Source organism: Ixodes scapularis, unplaced genomic scaffold (genome assembly GCF_016920785.2).
Source record: "Ixodes scapularis isolate PalLabHiFi unplaced genomic scaffold, ASM1692078v2 PGA_scaffold0__279_contigs__length_252992795, whole genome shotgun sequence".
NCBI lineage: Eukaryota > Metazoa > Arthropoda > Arachnida > Ixodida > Ixodidae > Ixodes > Ixodes scapularis.
Window position 1 is genome coordinate 66,542,646 of NW_024609835.1, and position 19,568 is coordinate 66,562,213.

Sequence of the window (19,568 nt, forward strand, 5' to 3'; positions counted from 1 at the left end):
TGACCCGCACGCACAATGGAAAGCACAAAACCAAACCCAGAATAAAGGAAAACCATGTGGCGAGATTGTGCCAGCCCTTGAAATTTGTCAGCCAATAATTGGAGCCAAGAAAGCAGATGACCCCATGCCTATTTGAAACACCTTCCACCCTAAAGGAAATGATGGGTCCACCCACACAAAGCTCCTACCTTACATCTTTTTCAATTAAATTAAAGCAATTTTCAGCCTTGGGGTGGGCCAGGATGTGCATCCACTTTCTGGCCATATCAAATGCATACTTGTCAAAGAGCCGCGTTATGTTTGCATACTCGTAATAAAGTCACGATAACATTTTTTTTATGCCATACTTTCTCTTTCATTTTTTTCACAATCAACTTTCCTCCGTCTATATTTTTAAGGACCGTAACTTCCACAGCAACATTGCCTACCTCATGTTCCCACAAGGTACCATACTGCCAGTGACACCCACAAGGTACCATATTGACAGTGAAAAAGGGCCAGACAGTATACAACACGAGAGAATTGGGACAGTTGAAAGGTCAAGAATAACTTGCTGTTCACTCCCTACCAATGAGAAGCAAACTCCCAAACAGACTACGCTAAGAAAATGAAAAGAAAATGTACCCAGAGGCACAGGCTGGGCCTTGTCGTGCTGGTTGGTGGTGTCCTCCGTCTCTATGATGCTCACAATCCGCGCACCCGGAGTCCCCAGCAGCACGACCTCCTCTTCCAGGTCGTCGTCGTCTCCGTCCTTGCCGGTGCCGGGCAGCCTCGCCACAGACTCCTCGTCGCAGGGGATGCGGGGCAGCACACTGAACCAGGGCTTGGGCCGCTTCTGGGCCAGGTTCTTGAGCATCTGCTCCGCGGACACCGAGGGGAAGCCCTCCAGCAGGGCCGCCCCTTCCTTGCCCCCGGCCAGCTGCGGAGACGGAGACGACGACGGGAACGACCCGTTGTTGAACAGCATGTTGCCTGCAATGATGGAGGCGAAGAAGGGCGAGTGCATCATCCAGCTCTGCTCCAAGGTCGGCTCCGGCAGGGGGCTCTTCGACTTGTGAGGCGGCGGCAGTGACGCGGTGGACAGCGTCATGGCCGACAGCGTGGCGGCAGATGTGGTGGTGACGGGCGCCGGCGGCTCTTTCGCAGCCCCCTCTTCCACCTTCACCTTGCTCGCTTCCTCGACCTTCCCGTCCTCTTCGTCCTTGCAGACGGCCTTCTCTTCCAATTCAGCCTTCACCTCGGTCTCTGCCTTGACATCCTCCTCTTTGCCAGCGGAAGCAGCGGGGGTTTCGGCCGAGTTGGATTCTCTCGTGGCCACCTCTTCCTTGGGAATCTTGGGGCTTCCCTCCGCCGGAGTCTCCTTCCCCTCCTCCTTGACAGAGGCCTTGCTCTTGGGAAGCGATGAGTCCTCGCTAGTGTTGTCCTCGTCTTCGTCGGCCATGTAGTCGGTGGCCACAAAGTCCCCCATGCCGTCCTGCTCGCAGGACTCCATGGCCTCGACGAAGACGCCGCCCGCCACGGGCAGCAGCCAGTAGCGCCGCCGGAAGCGGTCCTGCCCCAGCATGACGGCCCGGATGCTGCTGCTCGCCTTTGCCACTTTGCTCTGGAACTGCGCCTGTTGCTGAGCGCAAGAAGACTAACAACGTCAGGTTTAGTTCGTCGGCAGAGAACGGCAAACTCGATTACAAGAATGAGGGCGCAGAGCTTTGTACGGTCGTGCATTGAGGATCGACGCTCTGTACAAGGCAAATTCTGCAGAAGGCTGGCAACAGTCAGAGACAAGGGGTTGGGAATCAACAATAAGAAGCGCGATTAACGAAGAGGCACCAGTTGAAAAAGCTGGAAATGCACAAAAGTTCTAGCTGCTGTGTTGCTCAAACCTAGAAGTGAATGAGCGGGCTCATTCAATTTACCTGCACCAGTCTGTGCCGGTGCTGAAAAGCGTAGTGTGGTGCAGAAAAGTGCAGGGCTATGTACTTCCAGTAGTGTTTTCAGATAGGCTGTACTCCGAAATCAAATACGGCGATGTGCACCGATCGCAGCTGGTGCCAGGGGCGCAGGTAAATCGAATGAGCCAGGTATTTGAAAATTTGGAAGCGAAGAAAGGGCCAAGAGGGGAAACCAAACTAGAACCAACAGACCTTAGCAAGCTTGTCGATTTTCTTTTCCAATTCTTCGTTTGTCAGGCTCGGTTCACTGTCCTGAAAACGAGAAGAAATCGAGTACTTTAGAAGCAGGACAACAGCCAATTTTGAGAAACAAGTTAGTTCAACTAGTAAAATCATGAAAGCAGCACCAGTAGTACAGCTGAACCCACTTATATCAAACACAGAAATAGCTAAATTTCTGTTAAAACAAACAAATCTTTGTTGCCCGGTCCTGGTGGTACCCTTCCAATGTAATTCTACACCACTTTTGACAACCAAGCTAAAAGCAGCACCACGGGTAAATAAGAGCTAAACTGTACAAACTGAGAAATGTTTTCGTGAAATTGGTTAGAAACTGAAGTGCCATAATTACAGTGGAAACGAAAACATCTTATTGTCCTATGTCACAGCACGTTCAGGCGCTGGGCAGACTGCATGGGGAAAGTTCACTTTGCTTTGCACTCGACAAGTTCTGCTTCACTGCAAAAAGCGTCACAGGCTCGCTCACCCTTCTTGCATGTGTCCTCGACAACATCGCGGAAAAACTGGGTAAGTTTACACACCTAAGCAAGCAGTTTACACACCTTGCGTCCTGCAAGGAGAAGTTATAGAAAGCAATTCCCTAGCTCACCAAGCATAGCACTTTTGCTGGAGTGCACAAGCATGCTGGCCAAGGAGCGTGGCTCTCTTTTACAGCCCAATGTATTTCCCCCTATGAAGCATGCTGACCGTTTAATGTTTACTTTTGGACCCCCTAGTTCCGTGCGGGTACCTTCCTATTGCATCTCTTCCTGTTCAGTGGCATTATCAGCTGTTTCATTTCCTTTGGTTATAAACTTTTTCTGCAGCCTTGTATCAATCAAGTTCTGCTGTATTTCAATGACATGTTCTCCAGCTGTGCTACAGGAAGAAGTGCATCCTTCATACCTACAGCTCTTTCCTGCAGTGTAAAATCTATCACAGGAGATGCACACCTCCAGACACCTTGACATCTGCTCGCTTACAATATATGCCAGCATGCATGTCGGCTAGCATCATAAACAGAAATGTGGGTTTATTGTAGCTACTTTGTGTCGAAAATTTACAAAAAAAATATTCACATTAGCTTTTACGCAATCCTATGCCATCTAATTATGAGATGCCATGCGCTTAAAAAGACACATTGTCTTAAAGCCCCAGGTACAACAAACTCCGGATTCAGAAAAGACATTTCCAAATCCCGTCGTCTTTGTCGCGGCCGCGGTTGACTGCACCCTTTGTTCGCGAAAAATCTACACCAGGCAAAAGAGAAACCACTATAAAGAGAGAGGCACAAAGGAACACAGACCACACAGGCCAAGTGAGCACCGATTCAGTTTGGTGACGGCCCGGTATGCACTCAATGTGCTCAAACACAAACGAAAGGAGGTGCAAAGCTCTTGCACAGTGGGACACATAAATGTCTTGGGAAGGAGAGGGAGAGGGACACGCACCTCTTCCTCGTCCATGTTTTCCACTTCCTGGGGGTCGTCGCTCTCGTTGCCACTGTCGTTGGCCCCGTCCTCGTTCTCTTCCTCCTCTTCCCGGCCGTTCTTGCTGGCCTTATCACCCCCCTCGCTAGGCGTGTCCCCTTTGATGCTGCCCTCTTCGGACTCCTTGTCCTTGTTGGCGCTCACCCCCGAAACACTGCCGCCGCCGTTGTTCTGGCTGCCCGCGGCACTGCTGTTGGCGCCGCTGTTGTTGTTCTCCAGCTCCTGCTTCAGGATGGCCTTGCGTTGACGGCCCTGCTGTATGCCTCTCAGCCTGCGGGGAGGAACGGCCACGGGCATGCCTTTGGAGGCGGGGTCTCTTCTAACGCAACGAGCGTGCCTTGGTTGCAAAAAAAACACAGCCGGGCAGACGTCGAGCGGGGAGCGAATGAACTGCGCAAAAAATGCGGCTAGACATCCGAGATGACCGGTGGGCCTCGAACACAGCTAACAAGGTTACAGAGTCGGGGAGACCGGTGCTTAGCTGCCCTATCCCACCCACCCCCCTCCCTCGATTCAAAAACTTTGCACACCTCAACTCTGGGATATGTGGAGCAAAAGCTCTTGCTCCAGAGCATGGAGACCAGTCCTCAGGTTTGGTCCCCACCACTCCCAGTTTCCGTAGGAGCGAGCACCTACGGTGGTATAACCCTGCTGCACAATGATAAATTGCCCATCCTCGGTGAAGACACTGGATGCAGTAGACTAACTTCCCAGTGGAAAAACCTCCATGAAACAATTTTGATATCTGAAGTTATTGAATGAATGTTGCCTCTTGAAATGCACCTGTCACAAGAGACCATTCAAAGAGTAATTACATGAGGCTATAATTGCCAGGCAATTCTTCTTCTACATAGCTTACATACTCCAAAAAAAAAAAGCAAAGAAAGAAAGCAGTCTCAAGCTATACAAAAGCACTATTTTTCAGTCATAGATTTTATCGCCTATAGTTCTGAAAAAATTTAGCTAAACTGACAAACCTACTTTCTCAAGCAATGACAATGAACCATTTCGTTTAATAAGAACAAAGTCTCGCAGCTATCCTCAACCTACAAGAACCCTCTATAGCATACTATAATTGTTTATTTCTCAGTTCTGTTGCATCATTTAAGGTGTGGCCTCTTGAAACAAAATTGCCGAGATAAAAGGCAAGCCGCGGAAACGAATGACAGGGAAATGCAACTCACTTCCTGAGCTCCCCTTCAGCCAGCCACTTGTCCTTTCTGAGGGTGTTCACGGTTTCAATACTGGTGTCCACTTGCCTATAGTATGACAAAAGTGTGAAGTCGGTGAATGAGAGGAATGTTTTTTATTTGCTTGTGTAAAAAGAGAATAGCAAAGCAAAAGGGAAAAAACAAAAAAAGAAAACTCTTACCGAACCACCGCCCGGCTGCACAGAAGCTCGTTGCAGAGAAAAGCCAGGATCTCAGACTTCTGGGTCGGGTTCAACGCCAGGAAAGGCTTCTCGGTGACCCACTGATACATCTGATATAACGAATCACAGGACATTAGCTATTTATTCCATGTTTTACAGCGGAGCTGTTAAGGGCTAGTTTCCCCAGTATCGTGTCCGTCAGCAAACAAATGATGACAGAAAACTCTGGCTGCCACCGTCGCTCATAGAAGGCGCAACCTTTCCAGCCTTTCCACTCTGGCTTGCTAACTTGCGATCGGCCAATACTTCATTCCCTCCATAGTACAGCTTCGCTAGTCTTCCTTCTTCACCAGAGTGGAAAGGCTGAGAGCTTTATTCATTTTATTTAGAAAAAGAAAAGCATTGTTCCAAAAGACATGGTTAAACACAATAGGATTGCCCAATGAGACTACAGTCTAAGCTCATTAAAACAGACATTTGGATATAACATACCGATTTGTGAAGTTTGGTTGGTTTTCGTCTACATACAATTGACTCAACTTCATATATGCATACAACATACTCCTTTGACAACAGATTGAAATCTTGGTCAGAATCGAGGTTTGTTATAACAAGCTTAGACTGTATACCATTCTTTCAATTAAAAGCACTGGACTCCCAAAAATATTTTTTTTGTTTTTTTGGGCATGTGACAAAATAAACTTTCCCCGAAAAAACTTTTATTACTAAATTTACATAGCGAGACACACTTGAGCGACTCCAAAGCATGTTTTCATTTCAGGGTCAACGTCTCGAGAATACATGTTTTAGAAATGCTCCTTATTCAAAATGAGTCTTAGAATGTAAATACAGAAGAGCCCCTTTATGGTAAACCTGTAGGGACCGGGCAGTAATCTTTACCATATTGGAAACACCTTAAAAAAAATCTGTTACTGAAGCTTTAAAAATTTATGGAAAATAATAAAATGTTTATTAGTCCAAAAACAAACACCACGACTATAAAAATATGTTGCAGGAAAGAAATCAGTTATATCAGTTTGTTCTGCAGGTGCTTTGTACTTCATAAAGAAGCTCTTGAGGCTTGTGTGAGCATAGCATTGCCCCTTAGCAGCTGCTGAATTTAGAGCCCCCGACAGTCCAAAGCCAATTAAAGTTCACGGCCTGTAGGAGTGGGTTCAGGTTCTTTCTCTGGGTTTTGTTTGGTCCATTATTCAACGGTCGCGTCAAAAATGGCACCTTTGCTGCCCAACTTCCAATGACGACCAACGCAGTTCCCTGCCTGCCTGTTGCTGCTAGGGAACTGCGTTCTCTACTAGTCATTTCTTGCTTTTTGAACGAGTGTAGTTCACTTACAATGCAGAGCATTTGTGACGTGCTGTTCATTCTTGAACACTAAAAAAAAGTGGCACCTTCTCGGCTTCGTTAGGCCTATGTTATTGTTGTGGCAGACGATCGTGGACCCCCAGGAATGGAAACAATTGCGAGCGACCACAGCACCACTGACGCACTCTCAGAAAGCTGTCATCGTACGACGGCACAGTAGCTTGTAGAACTTTGGTAGTTAATGCACACTTTTAGAGTGTCTAAGAGTCAATCTGCACCGAGCCAAAGAGAAAGTATGCTGTTGAGGGAAAATAACACTTCATCGGTACTGCCGTGTTTTACTATAGCAGGTATTCTGAGTTTTGACGGTTTACTATATCTGATTTTTATGCCATAGAGGAAATGGAAATCCAGTTGGGACCAGTGCTTCCTTTTACTACAACCGAAGTTTTACTCTATGCGAAGTTACTAAAACAAGATTTTACTGCAATACAACACTTTTTTTTTTTTTTTGGCTAATGAGTTAGTACTTTTGAGCACTATAACTGAGTTGAAAACAAAGGCATTTACTCACAGCACACTCCTTATCCAGGGCCATAAAGTACAGGTGCAAGGCCTCAGTCAAGCTGTCATTGGTGATTGGAGCATCTTTGAGGTGCTGGCCAAGAACAGTCACAGCCTGAAAAGCAGATCAACCTTATAAGCATGCGCTGCACTCATAAAACGAGACCGACTCTATAAGAATTTACGAGGGGTACCACAGAAAGCACTCTATCGAAAGCAACTAGTAAAAATGCTGGGCATTTCGTGTTAACACGATTATTAGACTGAAGGTACTGTTTTACAAATATTTCAAGTTCCTGCATCCTTGCGGGTTTGAGCCTTCCCTAGTTGACTAAAACATGATCCCCTGCCTGCAGCCTCATACAGCCGCATCCAACTCAGCCGGGAATAGAGAAATATCAGAGAAAATTTATCAGTCCTGCATAAACCCACAATACAGCTGCAACGTGTCACACGGCAAAGTCGTTGGGCATCGGTGTCGCGTTCACACACCGCAAAGTTTAACGGAGAAATCTCTCGATGACGTTGTCGGTAGTGGATCTCCGACCCGTCCCAAGCGGCAAACGCGTCCAAGGTCTACAAAAGTCGCCGCGTGCGAGACGCTACGAGACAGTGCATCATTGCCGACGCAAGCTAGGTGGCGCTGCATGCAGTGGCGCACCAACCAAGGGAGGGGGGGGGGGGGGTTGGTAGTACAAACCCCTTTAGAGCTCCTTTTATTTTAATGCGTTAGCATTAAAACGATGGTTGCGACGATAATCCGGCGGTGTCTTCCGTTTGTGAGCGCCCAGGAGAGAAGGAGAAGGAGAGGCCAACGTTTGTGACGCTCCCATTGATTTGAAACGCTGACATCAGCACATTCTTCTATTTGGTTCTTCTATTTTCTTGAGGACTTTTTCTTTTTTTCTTTTTACTAACAAGAACGTAGCAGTGTTAGAAACATGTTTTCATGGAACAGACGTTCGCGCAATATGCCGATCGGCGGTGTTCATAGCGCGTATGCAAGTAAGGAACTTTGCGATAGTAAAACATTGTTTTATGAGCATCTTTTGCATAAAACAATGAAACTAATTCAAGATTCGAGTATAATATGCCTCTTGTGGAGCCACGCTAGATATGCACAAAAAAATTGGTGTTTTTTTGTTGTTTTTTTTTACTTTTTTGTGTTCATCCACTGAGACATGGGAATCCAGTTGGATTTTTTTAATGAATTTCAGACGGCAGGGGGGTGGACAATTATTTGGGATATTATGTTATATTACTGAACATTTTTTTCTTCTTTTGCTCAAGATGATTTAAATTATTTAAATAAAAACATCAGTTGCATGGCGTCGCTTCCAGACGGGCTCTTACCCAAGTCGTTCCCTACTGAGCAAGTGGTATCCAGACAAGTACAAGCCAACCTACAAGCTCCGAGGAGGTAAAACTAACTTTCGACAAATGATGGGGGAATACAGCTGGATTGATCGGAAGACTCAACCCCTTCTTGAGAAAATCAACAGCCAACAGAGCTGGGAAGCTCTACTCCTCTGCACCAACCTAAAGGTGCATGAACACCTAGTCCAACTGGCCAAGGACACCACCGGGACCCAAGGGGTTTGGGCCGCTGTCCGAGGGGTGACTGAAGGAGGACAAGTGGCTGGCTCCGACAGCTAGCAGTGGGTTGCAAGAGCCGTAGCTTTTGTCGTTTGCGAAGTTACGTGGTACGGAGTATATGGTAAACAACTTGGTTTTCATGAAGAACTATGTTTCGCCAATTTCGCAGTTTGAAAGTAATCACGAAAAATTTGTGTCGCAAATAATTCACCCCACGGCAACAACTACCATATGTATACGATTGTAAGTCGACCCCCCCCTCCCCCCACTGCACATCAGCAAAAAAAAATTAGATGCGGATTTTACTGAGAACTTGTGAGAATGGCAGAGTATACGTTTTGAAAGCCCAGCCTCCAACACGCGATCGATGCCTTCTGTCATTCTTTGGCTGTGCATGCACGTGCGAGGTGCATGAGATGCCCAGACGTTATCGAAACAAGGAAGCTCACGCACGAGGCGGGACATCTGAAGCTGCTCCCAGCCGTTCTCACTCCGTCCGTGACTAGACTACGACTCGTCCTCATTGGTGATGCCAGTCCCGTCGTCATCACTACTACGTTCTCAAAGCACGTCGTCGGCGCCATCTAACGAAATCTCCCACTTTGCAAATGACAGCATCAACTGCATCTTCTGTGCTTGCTCGGCGATCGCGTTGCACGTCACGGGTAAGGATCGATTGCGTACTTTTGCGGCATACGTTGCAAGCCTGACCTCCAACTCCGCAAGGCATCCCCACCTATCCAGACTTTGGCCCGCGAAAGATTTTTCGTTCGCCGTCACAGTTCAGATTCCGCGCCATCGCAGACTCCACTGAAGCATCACCCACTCCAACGGGTCGAACTTGCGTCCAACAGCGCAGCTGTTGGTTGCTTCTGGGTGAAGAATGGCCACAAACGAGCACCGGAAACCTAAACTGCCCATATCATGCGTGTCAACACAAAAAACAAGTTGTTAGCTCTCTAGCATGATCTCGACACTCTATAAACATTGTGCGACCGTGAATCGTGTGAAAAACTGTGAAAAAAATCCGCGGGAAGTGAGCCGTGAGGCCGTTCCAGTGGCTTCCGGAGTGGCTCTTACAAGAAGCGCCGTCACCCCCAGTAGTGGTGTGCGCCGTGCGCTGTTCACCACCCTACATTCGGGTTAATTTGCAAATCGTTATCAATAATACTCGTGCGCACAAATAAAAAAAAATAGAAGAAAAATTGTAAATTGAGCGCACAGAATTCGCAACTCCAGCGCGCCGCTCACCCTCCCGCGGACGAACGGAGAACCAGAGGAGCGGGGACGGCAGCGGTGACGGTGGCGCGGAAACGGTGACAGGGACTGTTGGCCTTGATGCGTGAAGCCGTTTTAATGAAAAAAGTGAGCGCGTTAAAAAAGGAATTCTTGTGCTGCGCCTTGCAACAGCCTTGCACAAAGGACAGAAAGGTATAATTTCATTAGAGACCTTTCGTGCATCGCATACCCTGCGGATTTCTGGTCTTGTGCATGGCCGCCAGCTCAATCAGTGCTCAACATGACAGAAAACGCTCCCGCTAGTAATGAAGAACTCTATAGTATGGTCTACGGAAAGTCTATTTTTTGCCATAAGCAGGAGCGAACTCGTCGCGCAAGGGTATGTCGAGCAATACAAATCGGGAATGGGTTCGCGTTTTAAGGCCGTTGCAAAAAACATGACCTTTTATTCCAAGCACTTTAAAAAGATAAAATACCCGTACTTGCTTTCAGGTAATTACGAAGCAAATAAAGAAATGCTCGCATTTTAAGCGCGTCTGCGTTAGCCATCCGTTTGTGACGAGAGCTTACAGCATGCAGTTTTGGCCAGAGGGACCGCAATGTTGCAAATAACACGGTACAACAAATGTACGGTATACAATTTTTTTTTTTTTTTTGATAGAGCAATAAACAAAACCCTTAAACATGCCGATTATGTTAACAGGCAGTTTTTTGCATAGCGTACGACACCCCTAAACTTCAGTTGGACGTACAGCGCACTGGCGTTCAACGAGAGCTACCAACTTTCACGAGCGGCTTGATAGCCGAGTTGTGCAGCTTATTAAAATAGCTTAAGTAAGTGTAAATGACTGTAAAGAAAAAAAAGAAAGTAATCTGGGTTTTCTTGGCCCTACTGCAAAACCTCGGTGTTTTTTGTTTTGTTTTTTGGTACTCTTTGATGCATACTTTAGCTATTTCATATCTTATATTGCGCCGTCATCAAGCCTCTCGTAAAAGTTGGGGCCATCATTGCGATGTCAGTGGGCTGCACGGCAAACTGAAGTTTTGGAGTGTCGTATATGTGACAAGAAATGTAAGGACTAAAACATTTTATTTTTTTTTTTTTTATAGTGATAAGCACGGCAACACTTCTGGCGCGCACTGAAAATTGTGCTTCAAAGGCGCAGCGCGAGCTTGCGATTGTAATGCTACACCGCATGATAGCGTGCGGTAATAAACTTTTTATCAATAACCATAGAGCAGTTTGATTACGTGTTGCAATACACTAAAACCGAGACGGTGAGCAGCAATTTAAGAGGCTGTGACGCGAAGACACCATTACTGTGTAATGCTGATCTTCCGAAGCTTGACGGTCACCGTTCGCGGCTCTCTTTTTAGAGCACTAATGGCCAGGCAAAGCGCAAACATATCTTCATCCCTCTCAGAAATATTCTGCCACAAACAGTAACGTGGCCGGTGCCTAAAACGCGCTCGCTCACCACAAAGCTTCGCAATTTGAGGTTTGTGCAACTTTAAAATATCAGCATGCTCGTGTTCATAACGCGCATCGGCATCTCCATCATCTGTTATATGATCCCTCCCTAGCCGCTTCGCATTTGTAGACAAATAAATCATTTTTAGCGCGCTGAACAGCGTCAGCGAGCAGGCGCACGGGATATCCTGGAGAATCTATCCCCGTCTCTTCCGCCATCTTGGAACTACCGCCCCGCCACCTATAGGGCGTTGGAGTTGCGAATAGTGCAATGGTACAGGTACAGCCGGCTGATCTCGTAACAAGCTGAGGTGTTCTTGATACTACGACTGTTTCGTTTTTGTCGGCGGTAGAACGCATTGGTTTGATTATAAGTCAACCCCCCCACTTCAGATTTTCAAAAATTCAAAAATAGGTCGACCTACATTTGTGTAAATACGGTACGCCACAAATCGTAAAACTTCGTGCCGGCGAAATATTTCTGAAACTGGTGGGTTTCCAAGCTGCACGTGCACCACGGCAATCTCAACAGCTACGTTGAAGTTCACTTAATCACAAACTATAGCTCGGGAAGAAATAAATAAAAAATTTGTGTAGCCTTTCTAACACTTCTCCCTCCCTCCCTCCCTACTGCTCGTCCCCCCTCTCCCTTTCTGGGCCCGTCGCAGAACAGTAATCCAACTTTCCAGAAACCACCCCCAGACAAAAATCTTGTATGTGCCAAAGGCTGCATGATCCATAGCTGGCACTGTGTGGATCTGTTGCTGCCGCACCTTTCCCCCAAATGCAGCGCCGGCGTTGCCGACACTGCATTTGGGGGAAAGGCGCAGCAGGCCTCGTCTTCTATACGCATATTCGCCTCGAGAACCGTAGTAAAATATTCCGGCTTCTCACACAGCATTTACCCCTCAATGTGGTAAAAATAGATATATATGAGCGAATTCTAGGTCAGCTTGCCATCATTTTACCGAAACAAGTCCAAAAGCATTGTTTCTTTTATCGACTACCAAATTTTGTAACAGCTACTTCGTGCAGTGCACGAATAGTGTGCAAAACATCTTTTTTTTTTTTTCGAGATAAGGCGAGTGCAGGTGGCATTGCCTGGCAAGTGGTGCGATGTGATGACAGACGGAGTGATGGATGGGTAAGGCTGAACACTTCAAGTCGGGCGATGGCATACGCCACATCTTTTAATTCCAATGATTAACTTCGAGTATAACTTAGGATTAATTAAGAATAACAAGGAATTTTCCATCGCAATGTCGAAGCAATGGTGGCCATCTGGCGGGCGTCACGGGAGACTCCGGCATTGAATCAGCTTCATTGGGAATTTAGCCACTGTTGCGAAATGCCAATAAAGCCGATTCTCAAAGCTGTGGCGTAGCTCTGTGGTAATGCGCCCTCTCCGCATGCAATAAAGCTGGGACGGAATCTCACCACACCGCGGCAGTAGCCTATCTTTTCCGAGCATTTGGCAACATCGACGACGGACGCCCTACACCTTACGGCAACGGACGTTGCGAGGGTTCAGCGAACTTACAAAGCCGTCGCAGTGTCACGTGACATCGCGTGCCACATGACATCCCAGTGTCACGCAATGTCGCCGTGTCGTAAGGCGTCGCGACCCCATCGAAGCTACATGCCACGGACACACAATTCCAGAGGCTAACCTTTTAAATGCTAGGCCTTTAAAAAAAATTTATCCTAACTCCAATACCCATTAAATTTGTTAGAAGCGGGTTCAACTGCAGAAGAAGAGACGGGAAGGAACCTCGGGGTGTCCTCGAACAAACCCCCGGTGTCCTCCGCCGCACCCCACCGGTAGAGGTTCCTAGCGGGTGACCCACCTCCTTGCAGTGCAGCGTCCCCGGGTCGTGGATGGCGCACACCAGCAGGTGTTGGACGACGCTGAGCAGTTGCTGTTCCGACTTCACATCGTGGTTGATGAGCCCCAGCTGCAGGCTGTTCAGGCTGGGGATCTTGTCCAGGTCTGGGAGGGAGAAGGCCAGCCAGTCACTCACCGCTCTTCCAATGTGGCAAACTTAACACCTTAAGTGCCAATTTTTTTTTTTTCCAAAAGTGACCTAAAAGTGCCATATTTTTTTTTTATTTTGAATTGTTATTCTTTTAGTATTACACATAAACTTTGAAAAGTTTATTACGCAAAAATCAGCGGAGGCGAAAAAAATATTTGCCAACGAAAACGAGTGCTGCCATCTATGACCAGCGCTGCAAAACTACTCGGACGAGCCTAGCTCGTCCGTGGAATTGAGGGCTACTGAAAAAACCACTGGACGAGCTGAGCTCGTCCACGGCATTTTTAGCCAGAAAGTGGCTGCCGAGCTCAGCTCGTCCAAGGCACTTAAGGGCTTCAATCCCGTGGCTTAAATGAGGGACTTGAATAATGGCTAGTAAAATCTTCCTTAAGGGTCGAAAAACGGCAATATTTTGCAAAAATTGTAATTTGAGGTTTTATAATGTTTTATTATTTTTTAATCTTCATATTTGAAGACCCCCGGGCAACCCAGCACGGCATAAATTTTAGCCGTTTTCTCTGCGTGGTTCTTCAAGTTGTGACGTCGCCTGCCACCACATTTAGCTGTCCCCTCTCTATTGCAGTTTTCTGTAGCTTCAATTTCTCATAAAAATTTATTAACAAAATATTATTTTCTACACTCTGAAAGAGCACAGCTACACATATATTTTAATATTCAAATGTGTTTTTCTTTTTTTGTAGTTTTGAGACATCTTCAAAGTTTGTGCACAAGAATGTCTGTTTTTAATTTTTCCTATCACAACCAAATTTGGCATGCATATACTTTAGAATAAGCAGAATGCAACTATTTACATTTTGGTTAGTATGTAATTTTTTATATTTATGAAAAATTTAAAAAAGTTTCATTAGCCCCTCGAAATGGCATTTTTTCTTCTAATTTCAATTATTTTAAAATGAAAGAAGGGTCGCACAAATTATTTTTGTTGTTCATTGCACTCAGTTGTTTGAAAGGAGCAAATTAGGTTATCTTACTACATATTTTTAGGCGTGTTGTCATGCCTCACGTGTGCACAACATTGTTTTTGTTTTTTTGCATGTACATTGCACTGAGAACCTAAAGAACAAGCTATATCAAATCTAACACCAGTTTATAAAGAGTAGAATAAGCACCATAAACTGTAAAAATTTAATTTCGATATCATAAAAATAATTATAGTAGTTTTTCCCCTAGGTTATGTTAAGGGCCGACGTACATTTTGTGCATTCCACTTTTGCCCACCCCCTTGTTTCCTATATCCTCTCCACTTTTTACTTTGCCCCAACTTGGCTCCCCTTGAAGCTTAGGAGAGGGGAAGCACTCAGAGAGATTATCATCCCTGCAGAAAACCAATGTTGTATGTCAGCCTTAAAGACAATAGCAGTTGTGTAGTGCTCACAAAAAACCATGTAAAAGAAATAAGATTGTTCAAGTAAAAGCTGTAATACTAGAATATACTGGAATTGGCAATTAATGCACCAATGCTCAGCCACAGTGCACCAATGCCACGAGAGAAGCACACTCAATGAAATGGTCCATAATAAGTTTGTACAGCCCGTGATGCTCCCATAAAATCACAAAGCATATTATAAGTGCTAGCGTGAAAAATGCCACTGAAGTAGTGCATAGATCCTAGCAAAATATAAACAAATGGCAAAAAAAAAAAATTACAAATCTGCGACTTTCTTTAGAATTAAATGCCAGAAAGCCTGCAGCCCAGTAGTAAGGCATAGTGAGGAAGTGCTAGAAACTCACCAAAATGGAGGGACTCACCAAAATGGAGGGTCTCACCAAAGTTGTGCAGAAATTCCCGCACCATCAGGAGATTGGCAAATGCAGTGCCGGGAACTTTGAGTCCAGGTATCCTATTCAATGTTGGCAAAGGCTGCGAGAAATAAGGGGAGAGGGACATGAGAACAGTGTACATACTTTGAGCTCGTACACATGCAAAGGGAGGGACCCCAGTCACTTACAAGAGCGTCCTTCAGAATCATGTCCTCCACCGGCCGCCTGACTTCCTTTAGAATCTGCAGCTCCACCTTCTTCTGATCCTGAAGCAAGTTGAGACAGACCAAACAAATTAACCACGAATCACGTGCATATTACGCTGTTAAAAACACTGTTTCATCCACATGTTACAACATAACTAGTACCTCGGGACTGCAATGGAGCAAGATTTCTTGATAAAGCCGACATAAAGTAGTAACATTAGAGTAGAAGCGTGTGTTTATTTGAAAAGCCCATCAACAAAACATTAGAATGCAAGTTCAGGTATCTCCTCAATGCCAAAGGAAACAAAAGAGGCCCATTGTACTTTGGTGATCATGGTAACACGACAAAATCGTGAGCAATTCCACTCTATGAAGGTGGATGACCAGCGAAGCTGTTTAGCACATGACACAGACGTGACACGGAATCCTGAACAAAGGTACAAACTATTGCCGCCGAAAGGAGCCGGAGGAAACTAGACACGCGCGACGAGACCGTCACCTTGGGAGGGCGGAAGGAAACTAGGAACGCAAGAACTTGGAATGACGACAAAGAGGGGGCGCGCGAGTTTTTGTTGACACACATAAAAAATGCACGGAACCCTAGCCATAAACAGCTTCGTTGTAAAAAGAACACTGATTACCTCCATCTTTTTGCGGTTCTCAAGAGCACGTACAAGAAGCATGTGTTGTCTTCTCCTTTCCCTTTCCTGCATCACAAACAGTAGACACATTAAAAGCAGAAAGCATTCTGAATTCCAGCACAAAGTGCTTTGGGTACAGAAAAACATTTGAACATGGCAAACATGACACAGCTAAAGTTTTACTGCAACCAGAGAAAGTGTATGCTAAGATATTAAAGCCTCGTACAGCTACTACAAAAGTAAGATTGTTGGGCCAAAAGCTTTGTTAGAAAGAGGCACTGAACATTTCTTATGCTATCTTTTTAAAGCAAATATGAACCTATATTTTCCCTCATTTCTAGCCTATGAAACTGTACAAATCAAACATATCTATAAATACATTTATCTGAAACCTAGTGTGCACTGCAATGTCACTTGTCCTAGTATTGTCCTACCTGTTAGCTAAAAGGCATTCACAAACAAAACAGCACAAAGGACCAGCAAACCCACACTTACGAGATCAACCATCAAAAGCATTTCCCTGCGCTTCTGCATTTCCTGAAGAACAAAGAAAGGAACACGTCAGATCTAGTAGCATAGTCAATAAATTACACATTCTAAATTAACTAAGTTGTTCATCATCTTTTTCAAATGTATTTGGAAAATGCTACAAGAAATCAAATTGTGTTTGCAGTTAATAACTAGCACATTGAGTGCTTGTTTAGCAGCAGTGCACAAGGTGCACAATTTGTAGATGAAACCTCAGAATTTCTGAGTCAGTAAGTTCCTCACCAAGCAGGACACAGAAAACACTCACTTGTTCCCTTAACATGACAGCTTGTTGCCTCTTCATTTCCCTTTCCTAAAGAATGTGAAATTGAATAACATTAGTTTGTGGAAAAGAATGAAGTTCTCATGTGGTACAATAAAAAGAATATACTAAATCTATGATTATTTAGTAAAAAAAAAGGTTTTGATCTGAAATGTACAGCATGAAGACTAACACTTCTTAAGGCACTTTAAAGGAGCTGTGCAACAATTTCAGGGCTTTGCTTAAATAATTGTGGAAGTTGATGCCTGACACTTCTGCAGTGAACTACAGAAAACAGATTTTGCCTGGATACCCTAGTTTTTATATTTAAAAAAATGAAAAAGATTCAGGTTTTTGCCGCCTGTCAACTCGTACATCGTCTTCCGGGTCACGTGCGCAGTGACGTCACGCCGACGCCAAACGCTGATGCTGAACGCCGACGCCGAACGCCGACGCCAACGCCGAACGCCGACGCCGAACGCCGATGCCGAACGCCGACGCCGAACTACGACGCCGAACGCCGACGCCGACGCCGACGCCGAACGCCGACGCCGAACGCCGACGCCGAACGCCGACGCCGACGCCGACGCCGAACGCCGACGCCGAACGCCGACGCCGAACTACGACGCCGAACGCCGAACGCCGAACGCCGACGCCGAACGCCGACGCCGACGCCGAACGCCGACGCCGAACGCCGACGCCGAACGCCGACGCCGAACGCCGACGTCGAACGCAGACACCCCTCAAGCCGGAAACGGGCACCTAAAGCTGCGCTCTAAAAAACCTGATATGGGCAATCTACGCTGCCACATCGCAGACGATGCAAGCGTAGTGAGAAGTGCTGCTGACAGATGGCGTACGCTGCTTCGAGGAAGTGCCGGTTGAACATAATTCTTTCGCAGGATCGTCTGCTATTATAAACGCAATCGGCCGGACCTCCAGATGGATGGATGATTGGATAAATGGATGGCTGGTAGCTATTCCCTTTGAATCGGGTGGTGACTAGAGCCACCTGGCCAAGTAGTGTTTTCAGTTCTCTCGACGCGGCGTACGCCATCTGTAGGCAGCACTTCTCACTACGCGGGCACTGTCTGCGAAGTGGCGGTGTAAATTGCCCAAAGCAGGTTTCTTTTTTTTTTTTCTTTTTTTTGAAGGAGGTAAGTTAATTTCTTGACCTTTTTCACTGCAGACTTCCACTACCTGTCTGCACCTTTGTAGTAAATCGCAGCAAAGTACAATAAGAAACCAATTTTTGCAAGTCGTCTAGAGTCCCTTAAAATCGTTAGTTAACATGCTGTAGATATAAAGCTGCTTTGCAGCAATTGGTTTTGTGTTCAATATTGAAGCACTACATGCTGTAAAACCAAGAGCTTTAAGCAAACATGTACATTCAGAGTTTTAATTGAATATCCGTATATTATGCAGTAGTATGTCACTTGTAAAGAATGGCACTTAAGATCATAACACAGCAAAAAGCTGTTGCCTTCAAGGTAATTCTGCAATGATGTGAAGTCTAGTTTCACATCAAATATTCGTCACGCTTATTATGCACAATTAATCTGTAAACTGCAGAATAAAAAAAACAACCATTTTTTTACTTTTAGAATGAATCGATCCCTTATAGATTTTACATATATTCTAAAAGATCTGAACTAGAAAACTGCCTACAAGGTAATTTTAATAAGATAGCTCTTTTAAGAAGAACAATGTCTTAGGTGGATCAAGATATTTAAAATTTTGATGCAGTAAATTCCAAAACACCAACTAAACTTTTGTTTAAAAAAAAACTGTATGCATTTTAGCATGAACACAGCTACCTATGAAATTTTATTGTTCTCCCACATCTTGAATCACTAAAGACTAAAAAGCATCTTTAAAAAAATATACTTAAGCAAAACTTATTACAGTCCTGATTGAAGTTAAAACTGGCACAAAGTTGATGTAGATTTCAGTTTGGATCATGCCCGTTTTGGAAAAAAAAAGCTCTTTGATCACTTGCTCTGAATCGACAACAATCAGTGATGAGCAAAACTCTGCTCTTGGCCATGGTGCTTATAAAATATTTTAACAAATAAGGCATGTAAAATAGTACACTCCACATTTACTGAAGTTGAAAACGTTTCTGAATCTACAACAAGTCAGAAAAAAAATCTTTGCCTACATGCAAAAAAGCAAGCACAAAAAAAAAAGTTTGTAAGGAAACTACAACATTTGGTCATAGCTTAGAAATTTATACTGAGAATGCAGAAGCAGTAAATAAAACACAAAAGTAACTCATAAATCACCCTGAAACATGCAAATGCAGACCACTAGCAGAAATCAATCATCATCAACAAAAAAAAAAACAATTTGCATCACGAAACACTCAAAACATAATATTTCGGCAGAGTAATGAGAACCATAAATTGAACCACTACGCCATCTTAGAGATCACAGAAGGCCAAGAAACCAAACATGCGTCATATGTTTGCTACACTCTGCTCCGACAGTGGGGAAAAAGTTACGAAGCATGCTCGATGCACAGGAATCCGCTAATGCCACACAAAAGCTCATGCCACCGCACAAACTGTAGCATGACATCAGCCAATTGCAGACAAAGCTTTATGCTAGTGCATAAAGCTCCGTCTTACTGTAACTTGGCAAATGCAAAGGCTATGGTCCCATGGGCCAATCAGCATGTCAAACAGAGACATGTGACTACATCTCGCCAGTCGCACGCAGTGCTGTCAAAGCCACAATCGGGGTAGAGAGGAAAGCCGTTTTTGTGTGAATTTTGAGGGGGGCAAAAGTGATGCCAAGGACACACAAAAGAGGGCGTGGGTAAGAGGGAAATTTCTCCTTCCCCTCTTCTCTAACTGCTTGGATTACGCTCTCGCCCCTGTACTGTAAG

The 19,568-nt window shown here is 45.2% G+C and overlaps 1 protein-coding gene across 5 annotated transcripts in view; it reads right to left on the reverse strand.

Moving 5' to 3' along the window:
- The window catches only part of LOC8023937 (bromodomain adjacent to zinc finger domain protein 2B), a 96,785-nt gene that overhangs the window by 30,827 nt on the left and 46,390 nt on the right, over positions 1-19,568 (reverse strand). For 3 of the 5 annotated variants that reach the window (XM_029966339.3, XM_029966344.4, XM_029966340.4), the window contains 12 exons: positions 16,685-16,729; positions 16,384-16,425; positions 15,889-15,954; positions 15,230-15,307; positions 15,030-15,141; positions 13,071-13,213; positions 6,928-7,032; positions 5,031-5,140; positions 4,843-4,917; positions 3,620-3,929; positions 2,142-2,201; positions 625-1,636 (listed from right to left, as the gene is read on the reverse strand). In XM_029966339.3, coding sequence (XP_029822199.2) covers positions 625-1,636; positions 2,142-2,201; positions 3,620-3,929; positions 4,843-4,917; positions 5,031-5,140; positions 6,928-7,032; positions 13,071-13,213; positions 15,030-15,141; positions 15,230-15,307; positions 15,889-15,954; positions 16,384-16,425; positions 16,685-16,729 — 2,158 coding nt within the window. The remainder of the gene's footprint in view (positions 1-624; positions 1,637-2,141; positions 2,202-3,619; positions 3,930-4,842; positions 4,918-5,030; positions 5,141-6,927; positions 7,033-13,070; positions 13,214-15,029; positions 15,142-15,229; positions 15,308-15,888; positions 15,955-16,383; positions 16,426-16,684; positions 16,730-19,568) is intronic. The other 2 variants (XM_029966342.4, XM_029966341.4) reach the window with 1 other exon arrangement.